Raw genomic sequence first — 12,463 nt, 5'->3', positions numbered from 1 at the left:
TACTGCATTCAGATTTATTTTTGCAGTATGCAAGCCAGCATGCTTTTCTGGCTAATTCTGACCCACAATCCTCTGCGCAGTAGATATATGAGCTCAATGTTATGACAATTATATGTCCTAATTGTATGGGGCAGCTGCAGTAACATAGTTAAAAAGTAAAAAGAAAAAAGTATGTGATTTGGAACGCAGCTTCTGTTTCCCTCAGAACGTGATTGAGAATGCAGTTTAGTTGTGTGGGAACGTAATGTTGTAGGAGACCAGGTTGACCCAGGGAGTTTACACAGAGCTATCACACCACATGCTTAAACACTGGAAGTGGTTCCATATCAGTAGAGAAACTCAGCTGCAGCGACTCTGATCTGAGCCAGCAGCAGCTCTTGACCTTTACCGCTCCCCCCTTCCCACAGCTGAGAAATGGAGCATAAATACAACTAAACATCTCTGAAGAATCACCTGACCAACATAATGGAAATGATACCTGGATCAACGGGAGTTAGTCGACATGTTGAACAAATTAAATGATATAATCGGATGTCATCCTGCAGTAATATTGACTTTTCAAAGCACGCGTGGCACTTAGAGTGAGATTCAGCTGAATGACATGAAATGAGAAGCACAAGTGATGACTTATTCTAGACCACATGGAGCCATACGAATAGTCTCACGTCCTCTCAGAACCAAGGCCAGACAGAAGCTGTTTGAGTCCTTACGGCTGCCATATGGACGATCGTCTACTCACACACACCACATACACACGTGTTCTCAGTGCTGCTGTCCTAGAGCCTGAGGATGGATGAGAGTAGCAGTGCACTGCTGGGGATGGCGTGTGGCTGCTGACTATACAGACTGTCTACTGGTGCTGAGCCGAAACCAACATTTGTTTGTTAACGGTCAGATGGGTTTACTGTAAGAAGCCAGGATAAAGGATCTGTATGTTGGCTTTACGGGCCTAGATCAAGTTGTGTCTTTTATGACAGGCATCCGCATCCCAGGATGAACTTGAAAAGGAGCCACTGAGATCTGATCCGCCGACCCGGTGTTGATCAGATAAACAGTCCAGTTCTGTCGAGGATCTGATCCCACCATCACCACAAAAAACATTTCCTTGGTATCCTCAAAAGGATAATAGTGTTGGGCAACAGGTGGCCTGCAGATCACAAGAGCTGCTGGTCAGGGTAGCCAAAAAATGTTGTTTAGTGTCACACAGGAAAAATGTAAATTTTATAGTTTTAACTTGATGATTTACGCTACTCTGCAGCTGGGTAGGAGTCGCTACTAGCCTGGTAACTGAATCAGCAAGACCACGACAAGCTGATTTAGCGATTTCAACCTTTCAGTAGGCTGCGATCATCCTGTGGCTGTATTATACCATCCTTATGGGTGCTTTTACAGTTAAGCAGCAGTGGGCCGAATATTTTTGGCATCATTGAGCAAAATTTTCATAATAACCTTTCAGCATATTGTAATTCAAGTGTTCTGAGAGAAAACTAGACTTCTGCTCCTCCTCATGGCTCTGTTTTCAGACTTTAGAACATCTAGCCCGTGATGGGAGACTTTGGCCAATCACAGGTCATTTCAGAGAGAGAGTGTTCCTATTGCTGTTCATTCAACGGAGGCAGCTGTCAATCACTCTTAAACTCCGATCACAACGGGTCAAACTAGGCAGTGCTGATCAAATATGAATTCTGTTACTCTAAGGCATATTATTTTCTCGCCTCAAATGTTTTCAGAAACATCTTGTAGTGTACTGTTTAGCTGTAAAATGAGAAAGTCTACTCTGGCTGGTATTTCCTCAACTGATCTCAACATGGCTGCTGGGTCACAAACTTTCTCATTTTACAGCTAAACAGTACACTACAAGATGTTTCTGAAAACATTTGAGGCAAGAAATAGGCTTTACAGTAACAGAATATTGATTCATATTTGATCAGCGCTGCCTAGTTTGACCGTTTGATCAGAGTTTTGGGAGTGATTGACAGCTGCTCAGAGACAGCAGGCTCCAGCTCGAATCTGATTGGTTGTTTTCCTCCAGTCTGTGAAATCTTGCATATGCCAATAGGAGCACCGGAGGACACCGTAGGACACCGGAGGACACAGAGGAACATGATTTTTTTTTCAGATTACCTGTCTCATGCACTACTGTCAGGATATAGTGACTGTTTTATGAAAATAACTTTTTTAATCATATTTGCTCCAACTTGCCGACTGCTTGCATTAATGTGTGAAACCAGCAGCTGCTCTGTCTGAACCACCAACCATGCAAAAAGCCTTTAACAAGTGGCAAGTGAGAAATCTGAAACATCCTGCTGCTTAAAAAAAAAAAAATTACGTTGTGGTCGAGCCAATGCATTCTCTCATACCAAACTGTTTTCCCCACCCACAAATACAACCCCTCCCTCCACTTTTCACAGTCCCAACTGCCCTAAAATCCTCCTGCAGGGAGTTGAACTGCTGCTGGTTCACACCTCTCCACAATGCCCACGTCAGGGGGTCCAGTCCTCTCACCTTAGGATAGAGAGGCTGTTGTATTAAACATGGTGATAGTGGGGGGAGAAGCAGCTGTTGAAATACTTTGTCTGTGCACCCCCACAACCCCAAGCCGCACCCACACATGCATACATACATCCAGAGACAGCAATGGCCAGAGGTTACGTCTCATTTCCATCTCAAATATGAGATGCTAATTTGAATTTGAGTAGAATTTGACGGACGATGGCGTCATTTGCTTAGGATAGCCTTTTATCAAGTTACCAGATGATGTGAGTCATTTAGTGACCTGCTGGGTTTAAAAACAAACCAGGCCTGCTGGCAGGCAGAGATTAAATCTAGCAAAGTATGAGTCAGGACGACCCTGACCGATGGCTAACTCCATTCCAAAGTAGACATGACGTCCTCGGGGCATTCCCAACTCGACACAGCAGCAGGACGTGACGGCCGGGTCCACACATGGGCCCTTTAAACACAACGTCACCTTTTCCAGTGAAACACACACAGGCTCATTATTTAAAAGGCCCCTTTTAACCTACAGACCAGTAAAAGCTAGACAGGCACTTTATGTTTGAGACAAGACGGCAGTGTAGTGTGTCCCGACTGACCTTTACAGACACTAATGCTCCCAACCTACTGGCCTGATTATCAGAGGTGCATACAAAGTTTGACAACAGAAATAAGGTCAATAAATTAAGAAAGAAATGAGTCACGGTGAAAACTCCTTAAATGGAAAACAGTAAACAATTTCTGCCGTCAGACAAAGGGCCCTATTGTCTACACACAATGACGAGAACCTGGATGAAGAAAAGCTTGGCAGCGCAAATATACAAGCTGTGCTCCTGCAACTCAAACACTCGTTGATTTAGAAACAAGTCAGTGGAAAAGGACACCAGTGAAAACAATAACAGAAATGAGACTGATCATATATGGAGAGGGATGAGGAGAAAGCATTGCAGCTTTAGTGGCCAAAAGAGACCTCAGTCCAATGTCAATATTAGTTCAACTCAAACCCTGTTTGAGAGGGTGAACTTCAGGGGAGTGACCTACATGGATGGGCCGACCCCGGCATGAGCTCGTCATGGCCAAACCATCCGTGAGCTTAATGCACATCACCGACACGTCAGTGAAACGCATGCAGGGGACTGGAAACACATTACTATCTCCATCAGAGGGTCATCCATCATTGGGCATAGCTTTTTAATGGCACTGTAATCTCACTCGGAGCAGTTAAAGCTGAAGTAGGCAAGATGGAGCAAATATGATTAAAAAAGTTATTTTTATAAAACCCAAGTGATCTTTCAATTAGCCCAATTTTTTTTTTCCTGAAATAACTGATTTGACAGATTATATTTTGGGGGAGTTTTTTAGGAAAAGTCACTATATCCTGACAGTAGTGCACGAGACAGAAAAAAAAATCATGTGCCTCTGTGTCCTCCAATACTCCTAACGGCATCTGCAAGATTTCATAGACCGGAGAAAATCAACCAATCAGAGCCGAGCTGGAGCCTTGCCGTCTCAACCACTCGCAATCAAATCAATATTCTGTTACTGTTATGACTATCTCTTGCGTAAAATGTTTTCAGAATCATCTTGTAGTGTACTGTTTAGCTGTAAAATGAGAATGTTTGTTACCCGGCAGCCATGTTGAGATTAGTTGAGGAAATACCAAGCACCGCCAGCCGGACCAAACTTTCTTATTTTACAGCTAAACAGTACACTACAAGATGTTTCTGAGGCGAGAAATAGGCATTACAGTAACAGAATATTAAGTCATATTTGATCACCGTTCCCTAGTTTGACCGTTTGATCGGAGTTCACGTGTGATTGACAGCTGTGTTGAACTAACAGCCAAAATGATGCCAAAAACATTCTGCCTACTGCCGCTTTAAAAACAGTGGTTTGAAATGTATGTTTCCTCAAACATTCAACAGGCACAAGAAGTTGTCTCATCCTTTCATACAATCCAGGCCGGGTCTGTTATTATTTACAGCCCTGACCTTTTGACCCCTTCTGTCTTTGGTATGATCCACTCCCTTACCCCCGCCTGGCACTGGAGAGGAGTCAGTTACTGTTGTTTGATTGTTTGAGGAGTTCTTCCCCTGATGGAGAGGGAGGTGTGCGTGGGACTGATACATACATACATACATACATACTGTACATACCATGTGAGGTGTCCATCTTCACTCAACATGAAACAACACACATACACCACAGGGGACCATAATATCCTCTTGCCCTTCCTGTGTGTATCTGACCAGAGCCGTCAGTTCACAGACGCTACCCTCAGGCGTTCTACCATGGTGGGCCGTCTGCCAGTGTCCAAACTTAATTTTATTACGCCAGGCCGAAGGGCATGACAGACCCGCCTGTGTATGTAAACTTGCTGTCAAGTCAAGACTGGGAGAAAGTAGGCCTTTGTGTTCCCTCGCAGGCCTCTCAGGGGCATTTATGGATGGGGAGAAGTATTCTTCCTCCCTGCATCTGCCATCCGTCTCATTTCGCTGATATGTCGCTGTAGTCGGAGACAGGCTTGCAGTAACTCCCTGTGCAACCCTCAACTGACCTCACCCCGCTCCCCCACGTCTCTAAAGTATGGTGATGATGATGATGTGATGGCAAAAACAAGAGATAACAGAAACTCCTTTCAGGACTATGATGATATGCGCCCACTTCTAAGAAACTGTGAATGAAAAGTGGCAGATACATGCAGATAAAGCGATGAGTCATGATCTTAAATCTGCTCCCTCGTACTTCACTTTGTTTGACATTTGACATTCTGAATACATATCATCCGCAGGGAAATTACAGGGCGCTGCATTGTAGGAGGCTACACTTAAACATTATTCCTGTTCTGTTAAAGAACCATTGTCTCATCTCCTCCTCCATGAGCATTTTATCCCAACTGTAGAAAAGTTCAGATTCAGTCTCCAGTAAGATGACGTCGACTCCATCTCACACTTAATGAGTCGAGGAGAGAAGATGGAGGAGTGAGGCTAGACAGTGGGGGGATGGAAGAATTAAAAAGCAATGCTGCAGAATGACATCAGCATAGGAGGAAGTGAGGAGGGGGGATGCTGCTGGAGAGAGAAGAGGGGTTCATGCATTCAAGCTTCACGTCCTAAATCATACCGCTCTCCTGAAGCTTCCCATGCAGGCAGAGAGATGAAGACCAATGGCAGTAGGCTTTTAAAGAGACAGCCAGGGGAAGAGAGGAGGAGGGGGGGGGTCTTCCCATGTCTGTGCCGTCCAGGGAAGTGGGGAGGAGAAACAGGGAAACTAGAGCTGCTGCTGGCGGCCCACTCGGCACAAAGCCCTTTCCTCAAATCCCAGCATGCTGGCTGGTTGAACAGTGGGGCCAAGACGCCGCTGGACTGGTGCTGCTCAGCAGACACAGACTCAGCCAGGAAGTCAGATTGTATCTGAGTGAAACCTTGACTGTTGCTGCAAAACCTTTTCTTAATGATTATTAGGATTACAGGGTTGGACTCACCAAAGTCTGCTGAATGTGCAGCAACACAAATGCAGATCTGTCATTGTTTTTGTGCAGATAGTGTATAAACATTACATGCTCCTAGGACAGTCAGAATGTCCCACACTATTATTTTCTCCACATACTAGCATGGTATTAGAGCTGACCACAGGCATGTATGCATGAGTCCCTCAAAATGACCGATGCCAAACAGCTCTTAAAGGAAGAATGCGAGACAATCACAGCATGCTGGGTGTCACAGGGATCACATCCCCACTGAGCCAGGAAGCATCACAATCAGCATTTCAGACCAATAAAATTAGATTGCAGTTAACAGGCTTTTTTCTCCCCTGGCGTTTAAAGGTATTGGCCTGTTAAAAGGTCAGAATTAAATGTCATCTTGTATGGCAATAAGATTATGATTTGATGGTTATTCCAAAAAAGGCTTTGGTTAGTTCTTTTTTATTTATATAATGAAATAGCCACTCTTTTATATTAGTATTATCTGGGCTTTGATGTAGGAGTCATTTTAGAGCACAAATTCAATTTCCTGAATATATTGAATTACAGTGAGTTTGGCGCACACTGAAGGCGTGCGCGCTGTGCGTAAAGCATGTATCCAAAGATCACAGTACGCACACAAAACCCCCATTTAATGCCACAACAACATTCCACAGATCAATTGCATATTTCATTTTGGAAACTTCTATAACTTCAACAGAGGAGTTGTACATGTTCTGAAGTTTGGCAAAAACAAATAGTCCCCCATGGAAAGTTGTGCACGCTGCGCGCATATTCGTGTCCAACTGAAGCGCCCAGATACAATTCTTAACAAATGTTTCAGACTGTACTGGAGCTTGTTGCTGAATAAGCCTCTTTTTTACTTTTTTATTAGGAAAAAAGAAATGGAAGATTGCATTACCTCTGTGTTAAAGAAGAAAAGAAAACTCACCTTGCAGAATCAGCCAAATAAAAGTCAACAGCGTATCCGAAGTAGCTCCCGTTAGGTCCGCTGTAAACAGCTGGCTTCTCCACGTCCAGGTTGAACGCCTCGCTGACAGGCGGAGAAAAAGTGAGTAGCAGTCCGCTGATACAAAGGAGCGAGCGGCCGAGGAGGGCTACTATCCCCGGCGTCTTCACGCCAAATCGTTCCAAGCCCATTACTGAGAATAAATTAATCCGTTAAAGTTGGGTTTAAATGGCAAAACTGTCCCCGTTTTTGGCGCTTTCGAGTCGGCAGATCGGGCCTGAAAACAGTGGTGGGATTGGGCTAAAAGTGCATCCCTCTAACTGTAACCGGCCAGTGTGTCATTAATGCTCCGTCAGCTCCTCTCTGCGTCCTCCTCGCTCCTCTGCTCTCTCTCTGCTGCTCTCTCTCCGGGCCCACGCCTTCTCTGCTCACCTACTCCCGATACACGGAGGAGCGAGGAGTTCCCACAGCCGTGACAAAGTTTGGAAGAGGAGGAGCCTGTGATTCCCTAAAAAAAAGAGGACGCTTCTCATCCCACTAACACTGAATCTCTCAGTACATTTTCTTTTCTTTTTTTAACACTTTCTTTATTTTAAGAAACATACATAACTATATCAGTATAAAAAAAACATACACAAGACAAAGAAAAAAAATAAGAATACATAAAAAAATATAAAACAGAAATAAAGTAAATAAACAAATAAATGCATAATAATAAACAAATATTAAAATAAATAAGTAAAAGAAAGTTTCTCCTCCACCTAGTAATCACCAATGTCCAATTTCATCCCACCATACAGTCAGTTGGTGTACATATTTACCAATGTGGTGGAAATGTGGTCACTTTTGAAATTTTGAGTTTAGAGACTTTCTTATCGGTGACACTTAAAGATTATTAACCAAAAGAACAATGGATCAAAAATCCTCCATTGGAGTTTATCTCACAGTTATCTTGAGCTTTTGTGACTGATAGAGGAGGCAGTTTGATAGGTGTGTGGAACTCCACATGGCCAACCATTATGCCTTATGATTGGCTATCTGGATACTTCTGCTGTAAAACTGTTGTTGTTTTGTTTGCCATTGTGAGCAATAATAATGTGGTTGTCCTGTATTCTTTGTTTTGATATTTTGCACCAGCTTTTTTAAAGGTACAGTGTGTAGGATCTGGCGGCATCTAGCGGTGAGGTTGCAGATCGCAACCAACTGAAACTTCTACTGTGTGCCAAGCGTGTAGGAGAACTAAATCGATGAAATAAACTCGTTTGGTAAGTGCCCCTCGGCATTGGAAATCGACGCACAGAGGCACCCTTTAGCAACATTATGCGACAAACCAGGCTTTCAATTAACTCCAATGTAAACCCACCCGTGGCGTTATTCAACAGTCGGAGCAAGTGAAGTAGTACTAATAGCGTTAGAGTCTGAGAGGGCGGCAAGAGGTGTGGTGGAGGGGTCAAACAAACACAAGACTTTCAGCCAGGAGAATGGTGTTCGTGTCCCGTGTGAAACTAAAGTTGCAAGTCACGTGACTCGTCGGAATCATCAGTCACGTGAGTCATTATTCACGTGAGTCATTAGTATCGTCAGTCCTGCGAGTCACGCGAGTCACGTGAGTCGCTAGTCAGGGAAGTTAACATCAACCACTACCGTTTCCTGACCCTAGCTAAGTGGTTGTGTTGCCTAAACTTCCTGTGAAATAATTTTGAAAGGACATTATGCATGGAGGGATAGCCCATGTGTCGGTCTCCGATGGCAGGAGGCACTAACCAAGCGGCGACTTGGGTGTGAGAATGTGTTGCAACATCCATATCTAGAGCCAGTGTTTGTTTTGTCCATTGTGGTCTTCTGTAGAAACATGGAGGCCAGCTCTGTGAAGAGGACCCGCTCTGTATGTAGATAGGAACGGCTCAATCTAAGGTAACAAAAACATTCTAATTTTTAGGTGATTATACACTAAATACACTAAGAAAACATACTTATTAGGGCCCGAGCACCGACAACGTCGGGCCAGCGAAGGCCCTATTGAAACTGTAGTGTTTATTTATTATTATTAAAATGAATGGCCTTTTTGAGGCCTTTGCAATGCCCCTAAAGTGGTTAAACTTGGAACACTTATCAGACGCGATGAAAAATTTGATATTTTAAGGGTCTCGACCTTGAGTGTTGCAAAATGGCTCGCTAGCGCTCCCTAGAAAGTTGAAAAAATTGAGCCCCTCGCTCCGGTTTCACCTACATGTATGAAATTTGGCAGACAGATGTAACATGTGGAGATGCACAAAAAAGCATTAATTTTTTTGCGTTTTATAGGTCGTGTACTTTAACAAACTCCTCCTACAGATTTAATCAGATCGACTTGAAATTGGGTCAGGACCATCTTAACACCTTGAGGATTCATAGTTATCAAAATGGTGAGTTTTCACTGAACGACCTGACCGTGGTGTGGCGTTGTGGGAGGTGTCATATCACTCAGCAGAGAGTGCCTGTTAAGTTGGTATTGTTATCCCCGCCCCCTACATATTGGCCACGCCCCCTTTCATAACTTGTGAACAGTTTGTCGTAGAGTCTTATGGGAGCTGTCATATCACTCAGCAGAGAGTGCCTGTTAGTTGGTATTGTTATCCCTGCCCCCTACACATTGGCCACGCCCCCTTTCATAACTTGTGAACGGTTTGTCGTAGAGTCTTGTGGCTGGCGTCATTGTGCTCATCAGAGTTCCGGTTTCATCGTGCCCAGCCACGTCAGTCCGCGTCCCGCCAGTACCCCCGACGCGTGGGGAGGTGCGAGGGCCCGTTTATCGCTGCTCGCAGCTTTAATTAATATTGTATTCCATTTCTGCCAATAGATCCCCCCAAATGCAACTCAACTGCTCCTTTAATGATTCCACAAACATGACAAAAACCAAGAATATACACTGCCACTGCTTCACTGGCCAAATAAACCTCTCAAGTATACAATTCTCAAAGACTTATTTGCACAACACCACACTAATTACATCCTTGTCACACACCCTTGCAGCTCAATGTGTGATCCACATGTATTTCTATCTAATTACAGCGTTGATCGGATTTGGGCATACGGTGTCCTCTGGTGCTCTTTGGCGGGGGTGTGGGAAGATTTCCTATTCCTGCCTACCAGACCAAGGGCAAGTGGTTATAGGCTGCGAGAAGCAACTACTCACTAAAGTGAGACCTTTAATAAACCTATCCAGGCCGGCTGGAATTAGTGACTGTTGGTTTAGCTGATTCACTTGAAGCCTTGGGGATTGAACGCAGGGGCCAAATTTGGCTGTGTGGCAGTAGAGCAACATGAACTCTCTGTCAAGTGCTGCTCGTATTTATAACTGGTCTGAAGCTCTGACTGTAGACTGATGGGAGTAATCCACAGTGTCTGTGGGGGGGCAGTTCACAGCTGTTGGGGGCACTTGATGGTTCAAAGCCCTAATCCTGGAGGGGTCTCTCACTCTGTTTTTAGGTCCTCAGGATGAGTTGTAGATGAAGCAGAATTCGAGGCATGGTTGACAGATTATATGTAGCCATCAACATTATTTGAAGCTCAAACTTTCCCTGAAGTCCTGGTTTGGTTTCCAGGAACCCCATCAACTCTGAAAGGAGAAGATGTTTGTGCAACCTGCTGCAAACACACTGATGATTTAAAATGTCAACTCATGCCAATTGGATTTGTGTTTCTGGATATTCCGAAAGTCTGACGCAATTAGAGGTTGTCATAAACCGGGTTTAAGCTTTTAGACCCTGGCACTACTTTTCAAGGAACTAAAAGGTTCCTTCAGCCCACTGTTGTCTGCATTTCCACCGTGGTCTAAAGACCTGCAATATTAATTTAAAAAAGCAGATTAGACTGTTGATGTATGAAAAAACCAACATAACATGGGACGAGGGCTGCTAGTGGTCACAGCAGTAAACATATTCTGCAGCCTTCAATTCAGTGTGCCCGCCTGTTTCATCTATAAAAACACGTTGGAAAAAAATAAACTAGGGCTGTCAATTGATTAAAATATTGAATTACGATTAATCACATGATTGTTCATAGTTAATCGCCATTAATCGGAAATTAATCACATATTTTTTATGTTCAAAATGTACCTTAAAGGGAGATTTGTCAAGTATTTAATAATCAAATATGCGCTTTTATGCAAATGTATGTATATATTTATTATTTCAATAAAAAACAACACAAAACAATGATAAATATTGTCCAGAAACCCTCACAGGTACTGCATTTAGCATAAAACAATATGCTCCAATATAACATGGCAAACTGCAGCCCAACAGGCAACAACAGCTGTCAGTGTGTCAGTGTGCTGATCTTGACTATGACTTGCCCCAAACTGCATGTGATTATCATAAAGTGGGCATGTCTGTAAAGGGGAGACTCGTGGGTACCCATAGAACCCATTTACATTCACATATCTGGAGGTCAGAGGTCAAGGGACCTCTTTGAAAATGGACATGACAGTTTTTCTTCACCAAAATTTAGCGCAAGTTTGGAGCGTTATTTAGCCTCCTTCACGTTGGTATGACATGGTTGGTACCGATGGATTCGTTAAGTCTTTTAGTTTCATATGATTCAGTATCTTCACTCTAGCTTTACAACTGAGCCGCTACAACCTTTAAAAAACCGATTGTGTTAATGCGTTAAAGAAATTAGTGGTGTTCAAACAAATTTGCGTTAACGCATTATCATCACATTTACTTTGACAGCTCTAATATAAACCACAGAAAAAAACAATTGTTAGGTTTTGTCTCACTGTGACAACAATATTTACTGCTGCATATATTTACTGATGCATATACTTACTGATGCATGATAGATATAATGAATGAAATGCAGAGGAGGAAAATGAAACTAAGAGCGTCTGTCTCCACAGTAAAGCGTCTGTTGAGCGATGGTAATTTATTTGTGCTTTTGAACGTAAATGATGTGAAACAATCAGAACATAACTTTTCTTTCTCTCATTCACAGCATCACCGCTGTCTCCCTCTTCTTACTTTACCGCCCCCCTCGCAATCTCTCTCACTCTTTTTTTATGAACGAAGCGGTACGAGTTGAAGCAGCAGCGCTGTGTGTGTGTTTCACCGATCAGCAACGGTCATCCCTGCAAACTCCATCCCGAAAGTTATGGTACTTTCAGAAAGTATTACTACTGGGGGACCAGGGCCTTTTTGGGGGGTAAAAAGGCCCCATAAAATGTCCCCGGAACTTAATTTAGACCCTGGTCTCTGCGGTCCAAACGCAATGAGTTCCTCAAAAGGTTCTTAGTTCCAGGGTAAAGTTCCTGCGGTGGAAACAGGGCTATAGGGATTTACACACAGCCCCAAGACCTCATTTATGAGGAGGGGGGTGAGCAAACACTTTGGAAATAGATAATACTGGTATCAGCTCTCAGTCATTGTCTTCTTTTGTGTCGTATGTTATCTGTCCACCCACAATTATCTATTTGACATCATAAAGGATCAGGATTTGCCAGCAGATAGGAGAAATAATCCTTTGAAGTGTTTTGCCCACTGTGTCTCTTCCCT

At 43.5% G+C, this 12,463-nt stretch overlaps 1 protein-coding gene across 1 annotated transcript in view; it reads right to left on the bottom strand.

Moving 5' to 3' along the window:
* itga5 (integrin, alpha 5 (fibronectin receptor, alpha polypeptide)) overlaps positions 1-7,410 on the bottom strand; it is a 51,741-nt gene extending 44,331 nt beyond the window's left edge. Inside the window, 1 exon segment of the mRNA XM_037773686.1 lies at positions 6,912-7,410. Within this exon segment, the coding sequence (XP_037629614.1) occupies positions 6,912-7,120 (209 nt within the window). The 5' untranslated portion in view covers positions 7,121-7,410.
* Between the last annotated feature and the right edge of the window lie 5,053 nt (positions 7,411-12,463).

This window comes from Sebastes umbrosus, chromosome 6, assembly GCF_015220745.1.
Source record: "Sebastes umbrosus isolate fSebUmb1 chromosome 6, fSebUmb1.pri, whole genome shotgun sequence".
Taxonomy (NCBI): Eukaryota; Metazoa; Chordata; class Actinopteri; order Perciformes; family Sebastidae; genus Sebastes; species Sebastes umbrosus.
This window is presented reverse-complemented; position numbering and strand designations above follow the sequence as displayed.